We start from the raw sequence: 26990 nt of genomic DNA on the forward strand, positions 1-26990 counted from the left end.
TTAAGGAAAAATATGAAAAAATGGTTTAACTGTGACAATATGATATAAGAAAAGAAGAGAAAGAAAATATAAAAGAACACATAATGATGCATTGGAAAATTTAGAATATGATAGAAAGTACATTTACAAGGACAAAAGAATTATATATAAGTAATCAAGAAAAATGACAAGAATTGTTATATAAGCACATGTATTTTTTACAAGGAAAATAGAAGAAGTATCAAGTTACTTAAGCAGACTAGTAAGGGAAGATAGCAGTGTAATTATAGAAATAAAAAAGTAAAAAGAGAAATAGAAAAAAGCTTAGGAAAAGATTATGAATAGTATAGTACAATATGTACAAGAAATCTTAAAAAAAAAGGTAGTGGGAAAAAACACAAAGTAAAAAATGCAACAGAAAAGGACAATAAAGAAAGAGGAGATGTCTTTAAATTAATTTGATAAAGTATTAGGAAAAGTAAATATAGATTCCATTGCAGGATCAGGCGGAATAGGGAATGAAATACTGACTGTGGTTTCTTTTTTGGGGATAAACTCTTGGCTAGGCTTGTAAGGGCCTCAGGGCCATTAGCCTAGTAACCTCCTATGATCCTTTGAAATGTATAAAATATAAGGAATTGGGAAAATATTCTTAAAGATTTTGCATGAATGGTTAAACAAAAGTTTTATGTATAAAGAAGTATGCAGTGGAATACTTAAATTTGTATGGAGGAAGGAGACCAATAGAATTGAATAACCATGGTTATAAGATCTTTATAAAAAATACAACAAGGATTTGAAACTAAAATGGACACTATTATGGATGAAAGTATATATAGTATAAAAGGTGGTCAAGAATTATTAATGACTGAAAAATTGTGGATAATATGAATAGAAAAAAAGAAGTGAAAATTATGAAAGGACACCTTAATAAGGCATTTGATACAATTGGATACAAAATATTGCGGGTAATAATTAAATAATATTATATAACTGGGAAAGTAAGGAGATTATGTATGTCAGCATATAGTAATAAAGTCAAACTACTTGCAAATGGCTGGTTAGGCCAAGAGGTGCATATGAAGAGTGTTATAAGACAGTGATGCAAAATGAGTTGCATACTCTTTTCATTAGTTATGAATGTTATAGTTTTTGAAATAAATTACTAAATGAAGAAGGTGGGGTATATAGCATCTGAAAGGGTTAAGAATACCAGTTCTGTTAGCAAATGCAGGTGACACTATAATCAATGCAAAATACAAAATCTGGATAAAAGAAGTAGTGACTTGCACAAGTAAGTGTCTAGAGGTAATGGGGATGGCTTTAAATAAAGAGAAAAGTAAGGATTTAAATGATGTAGTGTTTCTCCCTGGGCCTCCACTGAAAATTGGCTTTGTTCCAAGTCAGACTTTCCCAGTAAACAAATAATTAATAAATAAATACAAATGTAGCAAAGATGGGAGTATATATTTACAACTAATGAAATTCCTGCGTTAGGTATAACACTTGGGAATGATGATTTCAGTAAAATTCAGTGAAAAAAAAAACAGAAGAAATAAAACAAACGTGACTTTTTGGAGAACAAAGCAGTGGTGCAGTGCTTAGCAAATGTTGCCTCACAGCAAGAAGTTCTCCAGTTCAGCTGTTGGTTAGTGTGCCTTCTGTGTGGAGTCTACATGTCCTCCCTGCATTTGTATGGGTTCCCAGATTCCAAAGACATGCATCTGGAGCATTTATCCCCAGGACTGCGCTGAATATGGCCTCTGTCCTAGTCAGACTTTCTCAGTAAACAAATGTTAAATAAATTACTAAATAAATCAGAAAAAATGGCTTAATTGATAAACTCAGTGCTCATGGTAAAATAAAATACATGGTGAGTGCATTTATATTGCCAACTGTATTTGAAAAGGAATTATTGAAGATAATTTATTTCATTTATATGGGGGTTCTAGATTAAATCCAGTAAAAAGAGAAGTTTTGTATGCAAATAAAGAGAAAGGAGGTTTAAGGTTAATGAACCCAATTTGTACAACAGGGTAAAGTGGATAGATGAAAAAGATGGGAAATTAGTAGTAAAACTGTACAAATATAAGTGTGACAATTTTGGGGGGGGGTATGGAAAAAAGACTAAAAGAGAAAAAGAGTGCATAAATGAAGAAATAAAATTTTACCAGGAAAAAAATATTTTGTGGAAAGTAACAATTGATATAGAAAAAGATAGAAAAGTATAGTATAAGAATTTAATGATAAAACATTACAATATAAAACAATGGGAAAATCTAACAGGTGAAAAATTAAAGCAATATAAATAAAAAAAACAATGGCATAATCAGAAAGTAGAATGTCAATTTTTTTTATGGAAACTGGTAATATATGAATTATAAGTAAAAGGAAATGTGCCATAAAAAAAGAAAACAGAATTTGTTTACATTGTCAAGAAGAGATTACAGAAAGTGTTTTTAAAATGTAAAAGAGTAAAAAGTTATATGGAAACTATGTGAAGAAGATTTTTTTGAAGATATAAAGTGGTGGATAAAATAAAATGGATATGATTAAATATGGATAATATATGAACAGAAGTAAAGAATATGTTAAAAGAATAAATTTAAAAAGTTATTTTATGTCATCTAGGTTATAGGGAATGAAAGAATAAATGTAATTATGTTTAATATTAAATGGATTTTAGCAGCAATATTACATAAAATCTAATGATGTTTATGGAAAAAGGAGTGGGGGGGGTCTAATAGGGATGAAAATTTAATATGTTGTAAAGGAAATTATGAATATGTGTAAATAGATTTGTAAATAATTCATGCGGAAACCAGTAAATATTTCCATACCGGATAGGTCGAGGCCCGGGTTAACAACGACCGCTACCAGTACTTAGCCAACAGGGTGCTGGTGGAAATTGGGCTACTGTTGGCCAAAGGAGGAGAAGAGGTGGAAGGCATGGCCAAAGGCAGGAAGAGAGGAGAAAGGCTAGGACTGTGGTAGTGAGGGTCGGAACTTTGAATGTTGACAGTATTACTGGTATAGGGAGAGAGCTAAGTGATATGATTGACAGAAGGAAGGTTGGTATATTGTGTGTGCAAGAGACCAGATGGAAGGGGAGTAAGGCTAGGTGTATCAGAGGTGAGTTCAAATTATTTTATCATAGTGTGGATGGGAGGAGAAATGGCGTAGGTGTTATCTTGAAGGAACAGTATGCTAAGAGTGTTTTGGAGGTGAAAAGGGTGTCAGATAGAGTGATGTTTATGAAGCTGGCAATTGATGGTGTAATGATGAATGTTATAAGTACATATGCTCCACAAGTTGGGTGTGCGATGGATGAGAAAGAAACATTTTGGAGTGAGTTGGATGAAGTGGTGATAACTGTACCCAAGGGTGAGAGAGTGGTGACTGGAGCAGATTTCAATGGACATGTTGGTGAAGGGAACAGAGAGGATGAGGAAGTGATGGGTAGGTATGGTGTTAAACAAAGGAATGCAGAAAGTCAGATGGTAGTGGATTTTGCAAAAAGGATGGACATGGCTGTGGTGAATACATATTTTAACAAGAGGGAGGAGCATATGGTGACATACAAGAGTGGAGGAAGATGCACACAGGTGGATTATATCTTATGTAGGAGGGCCAGTTTGAAGGAGATTGGAGACTATAAAGCGGTGACCGGGGAAAGTGGAGGTAGGCAGCATAGGATGGTGGTTTGTAGGATGACGTTGGTGATCAAGAAGAGGAGGAGGAGTGTGAGGGCAGCACCAAGGATCAAATGGTGGAAATTGAAAAAGGGTAATTGTGAGGTGGAGTTCAGGGATGAGTTAAGACAGGCACAGGGTGGCAGTGAAGAATTACTAAATAGCTGGGAAACTACAGCAGAGCTAGTAAGGGAGGCAGCTAGAAAGGTGCTTGGTATGACATCTGGACAGAGGAAGGATGACAAGGAGACATGATGGTGGAATAAGGAAGTACAGGAGAGTATACAGAGAAAGAGGTTGGCAAAGAAGAAGTGGGATTGTCAGAGAGATAAAGAAAGTAGACAGGAGTATATGGAGATGAGGTGCATGGCAAAGAGAGAGGTGGCAAAGGCTAAGGATAAGGCATATGAAGAGCTGTATGAAAGGTTGGACACTAAGGAGGGAGAAAAGGACCTGTACCAATTGGCTAGACAGAGGGACTTGAGCTAGGAAAGATGTGCAGCAGGTAAAGGTGATAAAGGATAATGAGAGAAACATACTCACAATCGAGGAGAGTGTGTTGAGGAAATGGAAGGAGTACTTTGAGGGGTTGATGAATGAAGAGAATGAGAGGGAGAGAAGGTTGGATGATGTGGGGATAGTGAATCATGAAGTACAATGGATTAGCAAGGAGGAAGTAAAGATAACTATGAAGTGGATCAAGAATGGAAAGGCTATTGGTCCAGATGACATACCTGTGGAAGCATGGAGGTGTTTAGGTAAAATGGCAGTGGAGTTTTTAACCAGATTGTTTAATGAAATCTAGGAAAGTGAGAGGATGCCTGAGGAATGCAGAAAAAGTGTTCTGGTACCAATTTTTAAGAATAAGGGTGATGTGCAGAGCTGTAGTAACTACAGAGGGATCAAATTTATCAGTCACAGCATGAAGTTATGGGAAAGAGTAGTGGAAGCTAGGTTAAGAAGGGACGTGAGGATTAGTGATCAGCAGTATAGTTTCATGCCGGGAAAGAGCACTACAGATGCAATGTTTGCTCTCAGAGTGTTGATGAAGTACAGAGAAGGTCAGAAGGAGTTGCATTGTGTTTTTGTAGACTTAGAGAAAGCATATGACAGGGTACCAAGAGAGGAGTTGTGGAATTGTGTGAGGAAGTCGGGAGTGTCAGAGAAGTATGTAAGAGTGGTACAGAATATGTACGAGGGTAGTGTGACAGCGGTGAGGTCTGTGGTGGGAGTGATGGATGCATTTAAGGTGGAGGTGGGGTTACATCAAGGATCAGCTCTGAGCCCTTTCTTATTTGCAATGGTGATGGACAGGTTGACAGACAAGATCAGACAGGAGTCCCAGTGGACTATGATGTTTGCAGATGATATTGTGATCTATAGTGAGAGTAGGGCACAGGTGGAGGAGACCCTGGAGAGATGGAGATATGCTCTAGAGAGAAGAGGAATGAAGGTCAGCAGGACGAAGACAGAATATATGTGTGTGAATGAGAGGGAGGATAGAGGAATGGTGAGGATGCAAGGAGTAGAGGTGGTGAAGGTAGATGAGGTTAAATACTTGGGATCAATAGTTCAGAGTAACGGTGAGTGTGGAAGAGAGGTGAAGAAGAGATGCAAGGAGTAGAGGTGGTGAAGGTAGATGAGTTTAAATACTTGGGATCAATAGTTCAGAGTAACGGTGAGTGTGGAAGAGAGGTGAAGAAGAGAGTACAGGCAGGATGGAGTGGGTGGAGAAGAGTGTCAGCAGTGAATTGTGACAGACGAGTACCAGTAAGAGTGAAAGGGAAGGTCTACAAGAGGGTAGTGAGGCCAGCTATGTTATATGGGTTGGAGACAGTGGCATTGACAAAAAGGCAGGAGTTTGAGCTGGATGTGGCAGAGTTAAAGATGTTAAGATTTACACTGGGTGTGACGAGGGTGGACAGGATTAGGAATAAGTGTATTAGAGGGTCAGCCCAGATTGGAAGGTTTGGAGACAAAGCCAGAGAGGCAAGATTATGTTGGTTTGGGCATGTGCTGAGGAGGGATGCTGAGTATATTGGGAAAAAGATGCTAAGGATGAAGCGACCAGGTAACAGGAAAAGAGGAAGGTTTAAGATAAGGTTTATGGATGTGGTGAGAGAGGACATGCAAGTGGTTGGTGTGACAGAGCATGATGCAGAGGACAGGATGAAATGGAAACAGATGATCCGCTGTGGCGACCCCTAATGCGAACAGCCGAAAGAAGATGATGATGATGATATTTGTATATCTATACATTTTGTACATTTGAAAATATTTGTAAATAGGCAAATATTTTGTAAATAAGAGTTATTTTCTGTATATAAACAAAGGGCCCCAACTCTTTTTGACAGATGCTGTAAGATCTTTTCCATCCACTTGAGCTAACACCAACTCAAGACAATGGGACTTTGGTTTAATGTCTCATTGTTCTCGAGTTGTGATTGATTTCTAGTGTTCCCCAAACCCACATTATGTATATGTGACATTAAGGCACATGATGAAGGTAGATGCTATTGAGGCACACTTTTCTAAAACCATCCCATCGCATATACACATCCACACCTTAATTCTGTAACCCTGTCCCGCCCCCACATGTACACATCAGACCCCTCCCCATCAGATCACCCTCATGGGCACACTTATGCATTCATATACACACACACACACACACACACACACACACACACACACACACACACACACACACACACACACACTCAACCTACCCATGCATTAACCCTCCTACTACAACCTCCGAGGCAGACGCACACTCAACCATGTAACTCCCCCCACACACAGACATGTACAAACCCTCCCACACTACCTATCCATTACTACAGTGATAGATGTACATGGACTTTTGCCTGTGTTTATTAATGCAAGCAGCCAGGAGCAGCTGTGTTAACTTACCCAGCCAAGCTCTTGTCCTGGTCACTCAGCTGTGTAAATGGCTTACTTCAGACAAAGGAAAGCACATGGCTAATTACCTTATGCCCCTCCCCAGAATGCCTCATAACCGTTTAGCATGGCTACAGAGAAAGTCCATCATGTGCACCTCATGCATAAACATTTTTGTTTTGTCTTTGCTATCATTTTTGTTTAGAGTTTTTGTTTGTTACTCTTTTGCACATAGCCCAGGCTGAGCCTGCGAATGGTCATGCTGGGATCAGGCCTCTATCCTGATAAACAAAATATGAATAAATATAAAAAAATAAATAAATAAATTGCAGTAACTCCTTAGACACAGCACCTAGCTACATCAAGAACTTCTACCACCGCTTAGATAAATGCTTGCAAATGGCAGCACCTTCTAGAGCTAAATTATTTTGGAAGCCCAAAATAAACCTCCCCTTACTGGTCCATTAACTCATTCACTACAATGGAGCTCAGTAAGGTTGCACTGTAACTTCCAATGGGCGGAGCCTAAGCATTTTGACATAATTAGATTATGTCCTCACATTTCAAACATATGTTCATATCTTTGGAGCCATAGGGGTTATGAAAAAAGTGTAAATGGCAAACTCTTCAGCGCAAACTATTTTCATAATGGCAGTATTACAATTTAGGTTCTAAGTCTTAAACAGAATTTTATAAGTCACAGTAAACTCAGTAACTATTACATTTGTAATATTCTGTAAACAACTTACAATAGCTCAGCAACCTCTCAAGGTACGCGCATACTGTCAGCAGCATTTTATTCGTCTAGCTGATAGCTTTCATATGAGGCTAAGGATTTCTTTCTGTGTTACTTGGTTGTTGAAATATTTAGAAAAAATGTGAAAATTATATCTATATAAGTCAATACCACAAAAACAACAATTAATATCTATTTAGCTGCACTAGACAGAGGTCAAATATTAATGCAGTTGAGTTTGCCATTGTGGAAGCTTTAAGATGAAATCTTTTAAATCCTTCTACATAGCATGGTTTTGGAATTATTGAAGCACATATGAACAAACAATTTTTGATGCCTAGAGGCGTCAGTAGGAGTTAACTGCAGATGCAACTGGAGGTGTCACTCAGATGTAATGAGTGTATTAATACGCTTTACAACAAGGGAAATAAACTCCTGAAATTGCACAGCAGACTTGAAACTTCTCATATCAAGCAAAGTATTAAAAACATTACAAAGAAATTGAAAATTATTATCACATTCACTAAAGCATCAGTGGTTAAAGATAATTATAAATCCTTCTTTAGCTATGACAGGAAACCAAAGAATAGCAGCCTACATTGTTATGAAGTTGCTCCAGATGCCATCTCTCATTCAGACTATGTACTTGCAAACATCTTCAGTGCTAACTTTACCGTACAGGCCACTAGCCACAGTCCATAAATTCAGACATCTTCTACCTCATGTTTTATCACTAAGGAACATGTGCTAAAGGTGCTGAATAACATCAAAAATGCTTCCTACATGGGGCCTAATAATATCAATGGATGCTTACTATGTAGTGCCAAGCATGCCCTTGCTGACCCACTGTGCAAACTATTTAACCTAAACTTAGCTACAGGTGATATCCCATAAGAGTGCCACATGGCAGTTGTGATACCCCAACATAAGGGTGGTCATACCACCGACCCTGGTAATTATAGACCTATCAACCTGAGCAGCCTCTTTGCAAGTCCAGGGAATGTATTATAACTGATTTCATAAACTGTGATATTAAAAACCTTGTCAGACTTGACCCTCTACAGTCAGGGGAAGAGCCTGCCTATTAAATCTGGTTAACTTCTTCATGAGTGTCAGTCTTACAGTTAACACCGGCTATGCAATGTACTTAGTATATGTCAATCTGACTAAGACACTTGGCATCATACCACATTCTGGCATCATGAGAAAACTAAATTGTTTAACAATACATTCCTATGTGATAAGATGGATAGCAAACTGGCTAACACATACAGCAAGAGTCATAGGAGCCTCATCAGAATATATGAAATTGACCAGTGGTAACCCACAGACTTTAGTGGTGGGACCCTTCATTTTTTGGTAACAGATTTTCTGCACATCAGGCAGGGAGCCAGGACCTTTGGCTGACATTTTTGCAGACAATTGTAAACTGGGAAATTATTGTTAAGTCCCTGTCTGATACCCAAACTTTCTAGGAGGAACTCTCTATCATAATCTCTTGGTGTACCGAAAATGGGCAAAAATTAATTGGTAAAAAAATGCAGTGTCATCACATTTGGTAGATAACCCTTCCTTTTGGCATACTCTACTGCCAATATAGTAATAGAAAATGAAAACATAGTTTGGGAACTTGGAATTTGGGTTGATAATTCCTGGAACAACAGTAGTCAGGATATCCTTCTACTTAACTAACCACCAAGAGAACATCATCCTGATCTAAGGAGGTCATTCTTCTCTTACATCCCACATGGATTAATCCAGTAATTGAGTATGGTGTCACTTTCAGGATTTACCTCACCAAACATATCAAACAACTAGAAAGAACTGACAGCTAGAAAGGCCTAGCCAAGAAACTCACTGCTCTAACATCCCTGAGCTACAAGAAGAAGCTAGAAATGCTGTTCTTTTCTTTACTTTTAGATGGAGACCTTTGCTTATCTGACCATGTCATTGGAAACATGGTTGGCCTTCATCTTCTGTACCTCAACAGGTGTAGTGCTTCCAACAGCACCAAAAACAGGGACTTAAATCTTTACAAGCAAATAAACAAAACAAGATAGGTTTAGCACTTCCAGATGGTTACACAGTGTGATTCACAAGCATCCTTCAGACAGAACCTTGGAGAGTCTGTGGGTCCTGCAAATTTACACTAGGATTGACTAGTCTAGTACTCCTTGATAAAGGGGGTAAGGCCTAAGGGAGGGTACTGCCAAGATGTATATGGTCCTGAAATTAAATTGCCTTGAAATATCTATGAGTCACTGTGGGGGTTGACTAACATTCAAAGACAGGAATTGTAGTACTAGTGATATTACAAGTGAGAATGGAAGAATAGATTCTAATTATAAGACTGGAGGCAGTCGAGTATTTCACATTCCCCAAGATACAACACCCTCATAATTGGTTAGGTAGCAGAGCTGTGCTATAAGACGAATAGTAAAAAAAAAAAAAAAAAAAATATATATATATATATATATATATATATATATATATATATATATTTTATAGGAACATTTCTTGTTGCAAGTCTGTTCCAGTTTCTGATTACTTTGCTCCTCGAATTGCAAATACACAATATGTATGTTTTATTCATATTCTGACTACACTAGTCAGAAGTTTATTTAATTATTGCTTGATTGATCAAGGTGTATTGTATTTCATTTAGGAAAGTAGAATAGGCATCTTAAGTAAAGTATCAGTGACTATATTTATATGACATTAGAAACATAAATATGAACAATGCTTTAGGAAGTAAACTGCTGTGTTTTAAATTCATGGTTTTATGTAAAGTAGTTGCTAATCTTTGAAGTGGTGATATTATATGTTTTACTGAGAAGTCTGAATATGAATTGATCATGGAACTTATGAAACTAGCTTACCTTGGATAAATCATCTTTGTAGTATGAGACTTGCACTAAAACAAAGAAATTTGAAACACTGACATTTATGAGTCACACGATTAAGTACTTGCCATGTAATTTTGCCATTTAACGATGTTTATTTTTCTAATTCCTGTAATCTTAACTTGAAAAAAGTGCCTGTGAGTGTGAACACGCTTGTATTTTTTTTTTGTTCTGATAGTACAATAAACATTTCCGTTGTTAGTTGTTATGAAGTATAGCATAAGGGATTATTCAACTCCTGGGTTATTATCTTTCAGTTTAGATATTCAGTGATGTCCCAATCTGCCTGACCTGCATCAGCTGATAGTAGCTTGGAAAAATATAAAAGATTCCATAGCTCTTTTTAAAAAATGAGAGAAAATCAGTTTTACAAAATCTGAATAACAACACAGTTTATTTTATATATATATATATATATATAACAAAGTTCTTTATGGACTTAGCTAACCTTGCAGTCTACGTATTGTTAATGGTTAATTTGAGTGTATTTTTGTCCACCATTACTTTAACTTTGTGAAGTGCAGATCCCAATGTGTGGCTGTTACTCTGCCCTGGTCACTAATCACTACTAACAAAGTTCTTCAATGCCTTAGCTAACCTTGCAGTCGGCGCAGTGTTATGGGGAATTTGAGTGTTTTATTTCCTCCATTGTGTAGAGCATATCCCAAGGGGCAGCTGCAACTCTTCCCTGGATGCTATCACTCCCAACAAGGTTTTAATAGCCCTAACTAACCTTGTAGATTAAGACTATAAACTGCCTATTTAAATTCCAGGTAGCTGTTTCCCACTACATGCGATGAATGGTCAATTAATGAAGATTTTCAACTAATTGAGCAGATGATAGTGTTATCTCAATGCTGAATGCTAGATATTATTGGGGGCTTACTGCATTTCTACAAAGACTTTATTTTTAACGGTTATTAGAGTTGCTGATTAAGCGGAATGATAGCATACTTACGAGCTATTTGATACGGCGATATTTAGAACTTGAAAAACTCAAAGTCTCTAACTAGCTGCTTCTACCTTGCCTAAGCCTGTGTTAAATTAAATAACATATTTTGGATAATGACATATGCATTTTCTGGCAAATGTTGTTTTCAAATGTGCAGTATTTTACCGTTTAGTTTGCTTATAGTCTGCTTCTAGCTTGCCTAAGCTTGTGTTAACTTAAAAAAAATTTTTTTGGATAATGATCTATTGCATTTTATGGCCAATGTGTTCTCATATATACAGTCTTTTACCATATACTTTGCTTTTAGCCTATGTTTAGTCCCACTGCCTATTTCAACACATCTTTCTTTTCCTTTTGTGCACCCAGCTCAACAACTGCCTGACCAGTACTAGGTCTAGGGTATTTATTCTGTCCAGGACTGCTGCCTCCTCCCTAAGCTAAGGAAAAGAGACAAACCTCTCTGGTAATCTTTCCGTAAAGAACTCAAGAAAGTGTGTCTCATACTGACTGTTATCTACATTTAAGTTTGTTACATACACATCAGGTGTCTACTGCTAACTCCATAACCAAGACAGCCAGCAGCTAAACCCTTCCCCCTCCCTACAAATAGTATATCCTACTCATACAGCCTCCTTCACTTTGTCTGTGTATAACTACCTTTCTCCTTAGAGCTGCACTCTGGTTCAGCCTTGGTTGCAGTTTCACCCCTTGCCCACTAGGTGGCACAACTCCTTCCAGGATCTTTCCCCTTGCCTATTTCACCTCCAGCATACAGAATTTTACCAACCACCCTTTTCTAACTTTCTGATAGACCCACTTACACTCCTTCCACTGCTACTACACACTTCACTATCTCCTTTAACTTACCCTAACAATCAGCAGTTCACTGATTGTTTTCCCTGCACTTGGTCCTTCTCTGGCTCTACCCACTCCGTTCGCCCTGTGGGCTCACTCTGCTCCCCTACCCTGCCCCCAATTCCCACTCGCCCCCACTACTCCTACATTTATACTTACCAAACCACACCCCCATAAATTGGACACTCCCACTAACCACTTCTCAACCTATCACTACCTACCCTTCACTCATACATCCCAATTTCCAAATTATCTTACACTCACTCTAATACACCACCATACCTTTTCTCTTAACTTATTTAACACACAAACCACTATGTCTACACATACAACCACTTCAACTTTAAAACTCAAACCATTGTACTACCTCACACCCCCAATTTTGATACTTTATATAGCTACCACCTATGAATTTCACTACCTGCCTAACTACCTACATCCATCATCAGTCACTTCCACATATACCGAATCACACAACCCTCCTGTAATAGTACCTCACCTCTTCTCACACTGTGCTACTCCAAAACCTCTCCATTCTATACAAACTAATTACTTAAACCCAAAGAATAAAAGCTATTACCAACTCCTACAAAAATTCTTCAAACTTATAAGGAGTTTACTACCCAACCTCATAGCTGATGGCTACATCCATCCCCAACCCAGGCCCTAACTCACCAGCTACCACTTACACCAAAATAAAAACTCCCTCTAACATAAGAAATTCTCACAATGCCCCAAAAGCATTTCTAGTCTGCCACCTAAATCTCAGAAGCATAAAAAACAAACTCCAAGAGCTGCATGCTCTCATAGACATCCGCTCCCTTGATATTCTTTGCCTCACTGAAACTTGGCTCAAACCCACCATCCCTGACAATGAAATACTTCCCCCTGGCTACAATATTACTAGAATGGATCATATAGGTAGAAAAGGAGGTGGAGTTGCCATTCTATACAAATCCACCCTCGAGCTATCCACAATTAGCATCCCATCAGTCCTAATTGCCACCAATACCAAAACTATCCTCTCAAGAATCCAACTTAATAACAACAAATCTGTTAACATAGTGTGCAGTTATATCCCCCATGCAATAACATTAACATCTTAGAAAGTATCTTCCATTGGCTATCCTCCACCCACCCCCAAGAAACAATTATTCTTGGGGACTTCAACATCGACTGGACAACCTGTTCAGCTAACTTCCCTACTACCCACATTAACTTACACGGTTTCTCCCAAACAATTTCTACCCCCACTAGAATCAACAAACCCAGCAATAAGGAAAGCATTTTAGACTGGATCTTAACAAATAACAAACCACAGTTATACAAATCAGGCACTCAACCTGAAGCCAAGAGTGATCACCTGCTAACCTACATAATGAGAAAAAGAGAAGACCTGCCCCAGCAAACCACCTTTAAAACTCTCAGATCCAAAAAAAAACTTTAACCTAAATAATTTCTTATCTGATTTAAGCTCACTCAAATAGGACAATCTTAATCTACTCCCCCTAGACCAAGCAGTTTCATATTTCAACACCAGGTTCCTAGCCATCCTAGACAATTATGCTCCCATACGTAGAGTCAGAACAAAAAAAAAAAAAATAGCTCCATAGCTAACCAATACTACTAGACAAAAACTAACAGCCAGAAATGCAGCATGGACCTCTTGGAGAACCACCAAATCCCCTCAAGCCCACCAACTATTCAAACAATTAAGAAACGAAGCAAAAAGATCAATCCTGTCAGACAAGCAAAGCTATTATGTCAACTTACAGCAAAAACACCAAAATCAACCTCAAAAATGTTGGTCAAGCTTGAATAAACTACTACACCCAGGTAAATCTGCTACCCCCACCCCATCAACAACCTTACATCTGCCCCTGATTCTGTAGCTACGACCTTTAACACTTTCTTCACCAAAACTGTAAAATCTCTAGCTAATACTCTATCATCCTGCTCCTCAACTACTAGCACAGCTAATCAGCTGAACCCCCCCCCCTTAAAATTCGATTATATACCTACAGACTATATCAAATCCTTACTAAAGAAATTAAAACCTACTTCCCTGGCTGCAGACCAACTTCCCGCAGAGTTCCTACAAAAAGCTGCTAATGTAATAGCTTATCCTATCTCCATCTTAATCAATCATTCTATCCAGGAATCCTACGTCCCCGCCCCCATTTGGAAAACAGCTCATATTATTCCACTTCATACAGAAGGAAACTCCACTGAACTTTCTAATTATAGACCTATTGCCATACTATCTCCCCTAGCCAAAATAATGAAGAAATGCATACAAAAACAACTTTTAAACCACCTTACCCACAACAATCTCCTAGCATCATCCCAGCATGGCTTCAGTCCAGCCCACAGTACTACCACTGCCATTCTCACATTCTCTCACAAAATAAACCAAAATCTGCTTTCCTATGCCCTCTTCCTCGACTTGTCAAAAGCATTTGACATGGTTAACCACAACCTACTCTTAGACTCTCTCAAATCCCTGTCCATAGAAAACCCTGCAATCAAATGGTTCCACTCTTACTTGCACAGTAGGCAGCAAGCAGTCCAGTGGAAAGAGCATCTATCTCCTCTTTTACCTGCAACTCTAGGAGTACCCCAAGGTTCTATTCTGGGTCCCCCCCTTTTCTCTATTTTCATAAACGACCTGCGCAAAGCTATCTCTCATGCTACTACTATATAGTACGCAGACAACTCCACACTAATCTGCTCTGCCACAACTCCTACAGAATTACAATCCCTATTCCAAACAACCTTCAACAAAGTAGAGAACTGGCTTAATAATCGTCAACTCTTATTGAACCTGAACAAAACCAAACTTCTATTATTCTCCCCCACTCGTAAGATTACACCACCAACATTTTCAGTCTCTTCTCAGAATGGCACCATAATTTCTCCAGAACCAACTACTAAACTGCTAGATATAATCATTGATAATAATCTAAACTGCAATGCCCATATAGACAAAACTATAAAAACAGTAAAGAAAAAAATAGTCTCCATGTACAGGTTTAAGAAATGTCTAACCCCAACTGCCAGAACAGCCATAGCTCGCACACATCTTCTGTCATCCCTTCTCTAGACATCACCCATCCTCACTAACTTATCCAAATCAAATCCGAACAAAATCACTAAATGTTACAACAATATAGCGAGATTTGCCACAGTCTCAGAATACAGAACTCACCACTGCCACAATCTTCAAAAACTAGGTTGGCTAGAGCTACCCAACCAGATCTATTCTAACCAACTCATAGTAACTCATAAAATCCTCCACCAACCTTCCCTCACCCCCAATCTAGCTAATATCATTACCCCATATTGCAACCTAGCATCCCTTTGCTCTTCCAGCAGAATGCTAGTACAACCTACCAAAGCCAACAACTCTGCCGGAGATTCCTTATTCTCTAACACTGGTGGTAAAAAATGGAACTCCCTTCCTGGTGAACTAACCACAAATTGCTCCTTGCCTCACTTCAAAATATCACTAAAGACACACATGTACAATAACTGGCTATGTCCTTGTCTAAACCCTGACTAAAACTCAAATTATTCAGTCTGAGTTACTTCACTGACTTGAGTTTCAACTAAAGCTTGTCTCAGTCTTAGCTAGTCCCAGTTTAACCTGACATTACTCATATAATCTATTAAACCATCTTAGCTATCTAAGAGAATTTCCCTTTTCTCTCTCCGTACCCTCCTTCAGTTAATTTCTTCTACCCCTTTATATTAGCTCTAGCTTCTATTATCAGAACTGTAACTTCCGTTCTCAATCTCTGCTGCTTTCTACCTAACCTGCCCTTCTCTTATCTCATTCTTCATCTCTTTCTTTATAAATGATCTTCCTTTGTCTGTTTCCTCTTCTTATACCCTCATTTCTCTTATATGTTTAATTTTTTTCTCCCTTTATAGTTTCCCTTCACCTCCCACGTTGTTGTTGACTTTCTCTTATCAAAATATAATATTACTTTGAACCTTTTTCATTATAGAACCTATTTGTAGTTGTCTTTTTATTTTTGTTAAATTGCTTAATATCTCTGTAAATATTACCTTACTCAGACCATTCTCTTAAATATGTAACCTATGTGTATTTTTCTTTTGATTTTGTTAATTGCTAAACATTACTGTATACTGCATTTTAAATGTTTATCTGCTTGGAGCTTTTTTCCCTGGGCCTCTGCTGAAAATGGATATGTATCCAGTCGGACTTTCCGGGTTAACAAATGTAAAATGAATAAATAAATAAATTAATAAATATACGTGTGTGTGTGTGTGTGTGTGTGTGTGTGTGTGTGTGTGTGTGTGTGTGTGTGTGTGTGTGTGTGTGTGTGTGTGTTCAAAACATTAAATGTTACTGAAAATTAGGCATTAAATCAAAAAGATGACCAAACTAAAAATAAAACTGGAAATAGTAAGCACCCAAAACTTCAGCTAGAATCCCAAACACTTTATTACTTGCATTACTTTTACAATCATTTTTCATTATAATTCAGTTCTTCTCTTTTTTCCGGCATTTACCTCACACTTCTTTTTATGTAATAACTTTCCACAATGACCTAGCCACATTCTATAAATGCCATACATCACTATTTTAACCCATATTTTAACATATTTCTTAGATACATTTCATATTTTCTACAGAGTATTGCAACTTTATACAAATGTTTGTTCGTATTTAATTGAAACATCCTTCTTCTTTCTGTCCATATCCTTTAACGCCCTTATATTCTGTAAAAAGCACGCATTGCAATCCCTTCTATACTGTGCAAATTACACATTTTCTTTCATTGTTTTTCCATGTTATCACACACAGTTCTTTATATATAATATTTAGCATTTCCCATATTAAACTGACATCTTCTTTCTGCATTAAAATAACTAAAAGAAATGTACCAACATACAATAAATGACAAGGCTGATTAATTCATATGCCACTCTTTTACTATATGTAATCTTGCTACTTTATTAGCTATATAAAATAAATGAGTAACTTTTTGCTTTATAAAAAATTGTTTAATAAATGCATATTACATTTCTAATACAACTATGTCAATGTAATACTCTCTCATGTTTGAATTCCTATATCCTATAGAGTTGGTTGAAAGTTTAAAGGATGAGGTGATTAGAGGTAGGTTCAAGTTGTATAGACTGGTATTGAAACATGGTCTTGGGATTACAAGAATTGCGGGTAGTGAAGCAGTACCTTCCCAGGAAAATGAGCAGATCAGCACTGGGAATTTAAACAACTTTCCTAGAGCATTGGTATGCGATTTCAGTAATGCTTCCAAGGAAGTGAAATCAATCTTAGGGAGGAAATGGAAAAACTTCATTTGCACACAGGGTTTGTCCAACATTTTAGGAGACTGTCCCAATAATGGCTTATTGATCAGGAATCAATTTAAAAAGGATTTTTGAAAAAGGAGGTTACATTAGAAAGACTGACTATGTATTTGCAAAAGGTACGTTTAAATGTGGGGCATGTGCCCAGTGTAGATTTATACGCCAAGGTCTGAATTTCATGATAGGAAATTTTTCTAAGCCTATTTATCCTAATGGGAAATGCAACTGTAACACAAAGGGGGTGGTTTACCTAAAACAAAGTATTTCATGCTTGGCTTTTTATGCTCGAGAAACTGAAAAAGCTTTAAAAACACGGATATATCAGCATGTTTACACAATAAGGAAGAAGGACCTCAATAATGCTTTATTTAAACACTCTGATAAATGTCAGGATTTAAAAAAAAAATTGTTTGTTTTAGAAAAGATTCCACACTTTGATGGGGAGAGGGGGTAATTGGTTAGTTAGTATATGTGGAAAAGATGGAATTATATTGGCAAGTGTCACTAGTTTCTACAAATCCCCTGGTATTAACAACCAAACTTTCGTTTGTCTGCTCTTGTTGAAAAGTATGCATATTTAGTAGTGTTTTTAATTTTAACATGGAGTACCTATGTTACGTTATGTGATTTTATGTATGTTAATATGTAGGAGCATCATAATTTTTTATGGGTAACTTTTCATGTGAGTTTAAATGACTGGTTTTATTTATTGTGGTTGGTTCTATTTACTTTGTTATAAATTTTCTTGAACTAGAACTGATAATGTTTAGTGCAGTGGTGCACAATGTCCAGGGGGGCCAAATCCAGCCTGCCACGCAACGCCATTCAGCCCCCAGAGAGTAACTAAATAATTTTAAAAAAAGTGAAAAAATGCTGTGCGTTACTCCAGTCATGTAAACTTACCAACACATCCTTACTTACCTAATTGACTGCAGTTGTGCATACCTCTAGTTTTAGCGCAGAAGTAACTATTCTTTCTTGTTTATAACTTGTTGTTTGTAAACAGTAATAACTTTCTGCAAGAGTTTGTGATAAGTCATGGCTGCAAGCCAGAATAAACTTAAATGCAAAGTTGATGTAGATAACAGGCAACTTTATGACTGCTGTCTTAAGTAAAAATGCCAGACACTAGTACCTGCTGTTAACTCGTAACAACTTATTAAGTTTTGAAGGGGCCCTCAGATGCATTAAGAATTTGTGTAGTGGCCTTCCCCATAAAAAGGTTGTGCACCACTGGTTTAGTGCGTGATGAATGTTTTTAATTTTTGTCAATAGATGGTAGTGTTCTATTGTTATTTAAAGACGTATTTGAAGTGGGAGTTCTGAATCTGTTGAAGTTCACATTACAGCAGTGAATGAAAGTGCTTATTCTTTATTAAAACTTTCACTAGTTCCTAGCGTCTACAACTGTGCTTGTTTTCATATCTGAAGTGCATAACGTGAATTTACTTGTACTATTTATTGCCCCTGAGCCCTTGTTCCAGCTGAAAAGAGTCTCTGGACTAGTTCACTTACCCAGATACCATATATAAATATATATATATATATATATATATATATATATATATATATATATAGCATATATATTGATACAGTGATAGATATAAATCTTAAGATGCAGGACAGTGAGGCATTTATCACAACATATATACAAAATGATGACTGAAGGAAGTGAAGAATAATCAGAAAATCTGATGATAATTCAGAACATGTTCATTATTGTTTGATGAGTCTAAACATATATAATGACACATACAGTGAAAGAGATTCAGGTACCTTTGAAGAAACAGCATAAATGAAACTTAACATTTAGGTTGATATATGACTTACTTTGCTAACGTTTTCTATGGAAGAATTCGGGAATTATCATGTATACCATTGTATGAAACTGAGCCGCGGTGGTGGTGCTGGGGTAGCTTTGTCGCCTCACAGTAAGATGCTGTCCGGTTTAATTGTCAGCTAGATCGTCTTCTGCGTGGAGACATGTGTGAATGGGTGTACCTTCATTGAAAGTTGTGCGTCAGGGCTGGTAACTCGGCACGTAAAAATCAACTACCAATCATTAGCAGACTGGAGTTCCGCTGTGGTGACTCCTAACCGGGAAAAGCCGAAAGACACAACAACAACAACAACAACCATTGTATGAAACTGAATTGCAACTAGCTAAAAAAAAGGTTTTACACAGGACACATGAAGTCAGAAATAATATACAAATTTGTATACATCTTATATTGGGAAAACAGCAAAGACTCGAAGAGTGTGGATTCTCAAGGTGAACTAGTTTACCTTAGTTTATTAGGAAGTTGTGAATGGTTGAAAAAGTAGATCGGCAAACATTGTCAAAATACTGATGAAAAATGTTTAAATCCTTTCTACATCTTATATGCATTGACAAAAGAATGCCAGAATAAGGTGATGTTGAATGAATGTCATTATGTCATAATACAATTTCTACTGATTGACAGCCATGCTAATGCTCTTAGCTGTTTAAATTTCTTTCAGTGAAATAAGAGGGTCTGATCTCTGCACATTTCTGCATTTTTTTATTTTATTTATTTTGTTTAATTTTATTTAAATTTGTTTACCAGGGTAGAGCACTAAACAAGCAATACAAATTCTGGCCCAGCCCAGGTTGTGCTGGACATTTCAAGAGAGTATAATTACTACAACAAAAACAGAAAATATTGTACACATGCAAGATAACCAGTGGTACCACAATGAGTTGTAGCGCATTAAACTTACATGCACTATGATAGCAAAGTATTTTATCAAAAGCTGCGGTATAATTTGAGGTGGAGCAAGTTTGGAAGCTCCACTGTAAATCAAAGCATATCACTCTAGCAACTAGTTATAATCAAAATGAAGTGCAGAACAATGGGCTATGACCAGGAAATCTCACAATTCGAACTTTTATTAAAATAAAAACTCAAGAGATTTAGCACTTTCATCCCTCACTGGGGACATCATTAGAATAACACCATCTAAAACATCAAATCCATATATATAGCCTTCCATTACTTAATTGTTCTGCCATTTTAAAGAGATGAGACACCAAAATGTAATATAGTTATCATGCACTCTATTTGACATATTAAAATTAGTAAGTATAAATTACTTAAACCACAACAATATTAGTTCATTATAACCATATATGTAAAAAGGACAATAAATAATATTCTTAAAAATGGGGCCTGCACCCCCCAGACCTCCTGCACATTAAATATACCAATTCCAAGATCACACTACAGTGAGGAAATGGGATAATTCCCTGTTCCTCACTGAAGCGCGACATCCCTGCTCAGTATTGAGCCAAAATGATCAACCTACACTACCCGTTTGCTGTAGTGTAAGTTGATCGATTTTGGGTGGACATTTTGTCTACCTGGGAAACTGCCTTTCTACCATGTGCTGGCCAACATTGTCATAGTAAACCCTTAAAAGCAATATTACTTATAATTTGGCAACTTTTAATTGTAAAACAGGTTGGATCTGAATATTTTCATTTAACCCTGGGAGTGCCGCAATGTTTAATCTGAGCTGCCATAACAATTCTATATATTCCAAAACATTTTCCTACTCTCCACTCCTAGTGTTTTTTCCATTTTCTCAATGATCCCAAAATAGAACTTACTGTATTCTTTACATCCATTTGCATGCTTAATGAGAGCATTACTGAATTTTTCTTTATATTATTATCATAATTATGCTCATACATTATCTTCCTTAATGCTCTTTCCATTTTATCAATACAGAAACTTTCACATTTTGCTAAATAAATGTAAAAAAGACAATCAATAATATTCCTAAAACACAATATTAATTACAATTAACTAAATACACAAGTCCCAAAGTGGCACAATTCACTACTTTAAAATATACTTTGGAGCCCATAGCATTCTTTAGATTAGCAACCCTTTCTTCCAAAATAAATGGGCACTGCTTGCAGAACCGGCATGTTGACGTTGCCTCTTTTTTACCATCCCCTTACATATGTATTGGGTATTTCCCAAAGTTTCTTAAAATTGGATAGGGCAAATGGTTGCTGGCTTGTTTCCAGGAATTCTATAAATATCTTCATTCCCCTTCAAAAATTCCAATTCTCGTGAATAATACTTTAATATAGCAGGAGAAATCATTAAATACCACCACATAGACTCTTTCAAATTTATCAATATTGTTAACTCTGTAAGAGACATTTTTTTTCTATACCTAAGGGACCTATCCCAAGCAACAACTTGAATTTATTCCCTCATAAAACCTTTAGTCCATTAATTATCACACCATTGCTTTAGGATATCCCCTTTCAATAAACATTATCTCCAATTTATTAATTTCATCTTGTAAATCCTCAATGGTGGAAGTCATTCTCACCACCTTAATACTTTGACCATTCACAAAATTCAGCTTAGTTGAAAAAAGGGTAAAAACTTGAAAATACAAGTATGATTAGCTGAATGTAGGTTTTCTATAGATTTTTGATTTAAACCCATTACCTGTACGTTGTATGTTTACATCTAAATAATCAATAGTTGCATATTCATAGCTAAAATTAAGCCTCATAAAATTTATTCCATCCTGGTTTAATCATTTGGAGGAACAAAATAGGTTTTATGTCTTTATTCTATAGGGTTTGTAATGTCAGTCCAAGAACTGCTTACAAAGCACTCATTTACTGTAAGAATTAATAATCTGTAAATGTACAAGTAATACAGTTATAAGAACAACAATAAACTGAAGGCAATAAAATGTATGAATGAAAATGATGATTTCTTGCTGTTTACTCTTTTATTTATTACCTGTGACTATCAGTTCATCTGGGTTTCCAATTTCTGCTTTGATATGAAGGCGTCCCCGTCTCTCTGTGTGATCCATCCCACACAAGCTGGGCACATTCAGAACACAGCGTTTGTGAACATTCATTTCACAGCCTAACATGGAAAGAGGAAAGGAGAAAGACTATAACAATCAACAGAAATATTCAAAAAGCAAAATCTGAAGATATTGACAAATGTATAGTAAAACAGAGACCCATGTTTGTTTCTTGTTCCTCTTACTCCACACCTTACAGAGATCATTTATATGTTGTGTTTCAAAAACAAATCTCATGCTTATTGTGTGCTATCTTCATAGCTAAGTTTGTGTCTTCTAAAAAACTACATACATTCTCACATTCGGCCCTGAATGCACAAAATTAAACCAGAAGCTTACATCTAAACACATGCTGAGTATAATATTTTTTTGGTACCCTCCTTTTGGAAAGTAGTAACTACTGCAGGGTAAAAGTGCACAGCTGCCCTACATGCAAGATGCTAGGTAACATGATCTGTAGGTTGTGTGGCAGTATAATTGTAGTAGAGGCATTAATATATGAAAGAGTAAGAATACTGGGGGTTTAATAAATGAATGCCAATATAAAATTTCCACTTGTAAAGGACAAAAGAGTTTTTTTGGTTCTCAACTTTGAGTTGAGGAAGTTTAAGTCTAAGGAATTATCTAGGATGTTGGATGAGCTAGGTTAGGTATGGTATGGGGGGCTATGCTAGAAAGACCCTGTATCCTTCAAAATAATCACCTCTAAGTTTAAATTCCTTAAACAAAATAGAAATATTTGTCTTCTATCAAAAATCAATGATCTGTCTTAATTACTCAACAAATGTGAAATGTGTGTTATCTTTCACTGTCAGCAATTTACAGCATTAAAAAGAAGATGCATGTTTAGAGCTACTAAACCTCGTATACAAAAAATTGCAAAGATGCATGTAATGTTAAGTATTCTGCTACAACAGCGTTGCAAAACATTAAAAAACAATGTCATTCCAAACACGTTAACAAGGTATGGAAAAACGTTGTGAAAAACAATGATGGATTTCAGTTTTCATGCTAGTTTTAAATTTCAAAAGCTTGTGTTGGTTTGAATTCAATTACTTATCTACTTGTGGATTTCAGATTTTGGTGCACAGGAATTGACAGAAAAGATTTAGCTAAAAACTCCATCAAACTACCATTTTCAGTTTCTAATCACTTCAGCTTAAGGGGTTTATCTTTTCTCCAAGCTGAGATAACATTAGGCTTGGTTATAAAGCATGAGGTACAAAACTCAAGACAGGGAGTTTGCTGGGCTTACCCCCTAAAATCTGAAGTTTTTTAATGTTCTGTATAACTACAAAAAAAAACTGCAATTTTTAATCAAATACCTGCAGCTTTAATCATCAGCATTTGAATAAAATACATTTATGGATTCTGCATTCCTAGGTCTCTGTCATAACCATTCTGGAGCTGGTAGCAGGTTCATAGAGTCAAAATGAGTCTGAGAGCCCCAAGACTAATTTTGATACCAACTGTACTCTTCCATGTATTAAAGGCCACAAATGAGGATTGGCACTTCATCGATGAAGAAGGTAGTATTTACCATGAACAGGAATACATGTTATATGATTTAACTGTTCATTCTTAGTGGTTTATTATTCTGTGTTTCTAAAAATAAATAAATTCTACCTAGTACTAAAGATCATCTGATGGTACTTGTCATTCGTCTCACTTGTCTCATCAGGATGGAATAGATGAACATGCATGGGTTATGTTCAGGCAGCTTTATTATATAGAAACACATCAAGAAATAAGGTAAATAACTTTAACTTAGATAAATATAGACTATTTCTCTCATGCATGTTCACTCTCTGGCTGCACTCTCAAAATGGCACTGAAACTAGCACATGCTTGCTATTTATATGCACATTCAGACCTTGGAAATGCTTCTTAAAGGTACAACACACACACATATTCTACATCCTCCCTCTTTGAGAAATGAATCATACTTCATTGATGACATTAATAGGCATGCAATAAATAAAAGATAATTCTCTGATATGCAATTATACAGAACTAAATACATATAGACAATCATGTCCAGGTTGCTGTGTATTTCACACTAGGTTTAGAGATGCGATCAAATTGTGTGACATAACATTTAGAATCAGGTTTAGCATCTGGAACTATCTCTGCTGAATGTTCAACCTTAGGGACATCAGGAACATCATCAGGAATAGAAATGAGAGTCAAGACATGTTCTGCAACAGGAACATTGTCTGGATTGCTCTGAGATTTAGAGTCTGTATCACAGGAGCAATGCTGTGATACCGGTTCTGATACAGGAAGAAGATGTTTGCGATTTCTCCTGTACTCCATACCTTCAGATTTCACAAAATAGGATCTCGGTTCAGTACAAACACCTGTTACTTGACCAATCAGGTCAAAACATTTTACTGTTTATATCCTCACTGTCTCTCCTTTTTTCAATGAATGAAGAAATCTGGTCATCTTATCACAACTGGACTTCAGAAAAGAACGTTTTCTGAGAAGTTGGGCTTTGATTACTCCGTTCTTCTTAGTTTTGGGCCTCAACAAACTAGAACTGATAGGCAGGGTTGTTCAAGTTTGCCTGGATAGAAGTCTCTGAGCAGGCGAGCCAAGTATATCGTCATGGGGTATGTTTCTGAGATTAAGTAAGTTCAGAAAGACGTTGGTATTGTCACACTTTGACATCTCTAGTAATTGCTTTGCAGTCTGTACTGCACGTTCAGATAGACCATTTGACTGTGGGTACTCAGTACTACTAGTAACATGTATAAAGTCCCATTCTTTTGCAAATCTCTGAAACAAATGACTGGTAAATTGCTTACCATTGTCAGATATATGTTTATGTGGACTTCCATGGATTGGAGAAATTATGTTTCAGTAATAACAGTAGTAGATGTCAGGTTAAGTAACAAATCAATCTCAAGCCAGTTCAAATAAGAGTCGACCAACACTAAGTAATGCTGATTGTTCTACTTGAATATGTCAGTGGCTACTGTTGACCAAGGAAGTTCAGGAACTTGACTAAGCTGAAGTGGTTCTCTTTTTGCAGATGTGGTCTAGTACTATTGCATACTGAACAAGATGAAAGTATTTTATCAATGTCTTTTGCTAGAGGAGGCCAAAATACTAGTCCTCCTGCCCTTCATTTGGTAGATTTGGAACCTGGGTGACCATTATGAAAAATCCGTATAGCTGGAACCACAACTTTAGGACCTTTGAAAATAATGTCATCTTCCATCAACATCCCATCTCTGTAAGGAAAATAAGGCTGTACTTCAGCCGGTACACTAGATTGCTTTGATGGCCATCCTACCTGGATGTAGTGGTTGAACTTTTGCAAAACAGGATCAGTCTTTGCATGATCACTCAGCCCATTAAGTCTTGTGGTCAAAAAGTTATGCACTTCCATGACAACAGTCAACATTTTCTGCATCAAGTTGTTTTGTTGTATTTCTGGTCAATCTGGATAAGGTATCAGCTAGATAAAGAAGTTTGCCTTTTGTATAGACAATTTTGAAGCTATAATTTGTAATTTGAGCATCACTCTTTGCAATCTTGCTGGAGTGGAATGCATAGACTTCTTTAAGAATGTAACTAGAGATAGATGATCAGTTTCAATCTGGATATCTCAACAATAAATACAATCGTAAAACTTGGAACATGCAAACACAGTTGCCAAAAGTTTTTTCTTGATCTGAGCATATTGCATATCAGCTTGGGTAAGAGTTTTAGATGCATAGGCTACTGGTCTACCTGCTAGGAGAAGAACAGTGCCAATACTTAACTTTGAGGAGCCACAGGAAAGAGTAACTGGTCTAGTGACATAATAGTACCTTAGTGTAGGTGGGATGGCAGTTTTTTGCTTAAGATCATTGAATGCTCTCTGGTGCAGTTCTAGCCATGGCTGAACAACATTTTTGCACACCAGCTCTCTTAAAGGTGCTGTTGATTCACTGAAATCAGGTATGAACTTGCCCAAAAACTTAACCATACCAAGAAAAACATTGTAGAGCTTGAACATTATCTTGAGCGGGCATCTTAAATATAGCTGCTTCCTTAAAGGGGTCTGGTTGTAATCCAGTACTAGTAAACAAATGCCCTACATATATGACTTCTGGTAGTCTGAATTTCCACTTTAGAGGATTGAGCATTAAGTTCACGTCATGTGCTCTGTCGAGAATCATCTTGAGGTTTCTGTCGTGCTCTGCTTCACCATTGCCTCCAACTAACAAATCATCTACTATTATTGCACAGGGATAGCCTGAAAAGATCTGTTCCATTGCATGCTGGAAAACTTCACTTTCAGAATTTATTCCAAATGGCATCTTGAGAAATCTATATATTTCAAATGTAGTCAGTAGTGAAGAATTGTGATCGGGTATTACTTGCCAAAAGGAACTCTTTGCATCCCAAATGGAAAATACAGTGGCATTCGGTATCAAAGATGCGACTTCTTTGACGGTATGCATTGGATGATGAGTTATTTTTAATGCCTTGTTCAAGTCTCTTGGGTCAATGCATATTCTGATCTCATCTGAGCTTTTTTTGTGAGTTCCTACCATAGGCAATACCCATTCAGTTGGTTCTGTAACTGGACAAATTACACCATTTTATCCAACTGAGCTTTAGCTTTGTTCTGCATTGCTATCGGAACTTTTCTTGCTGGTCTGACCACTGGACTGACCTCTGGGTCTAACTTCATAGAATATACAGCTAGAAGCTTGCTTAGCTTGTCATCAAAAGCATCAGCATAT

The 26990-nt window shown here is 36.8% G+C and overlaps 1 protein-coding gene across 1 annotated transcript in view; it reads right to left on the reverse strand.

Moving 5' to 3' along the window:
- The window catches only part of PRKCG (protein kinase C gamma), a 4166346-nt gene that overhangs the window by 1341617 nt on the left and 2797739 nt on the right, over positions 1-26990 (reverse strand). The window contains exon 5 of the mRNA XM_044080462.1: positions 22176-22307. Coding sequence (XP_043936397.1) covers positions 22176-22307 — 132 coding nt within the window. The remainder of the gene's footprint in view (positions 1-22175; positions 22308-26990) is intronic.

Source organism: Protopterus annectens, chromosome 1.part1, assembly GCF_019279795.1.
Source record: "Protopterus annectens isolate FY-2018-M chromosome 1.part1, PAN1.0, whole genome shotgun sequence".
Classification (NCBI taxonomy): domain Eukaryota; kingdom Metazoa; phylum Chordata; order Ceratodontiformes; family Protopteridae; genus Protopterus; species Protopterus annectens.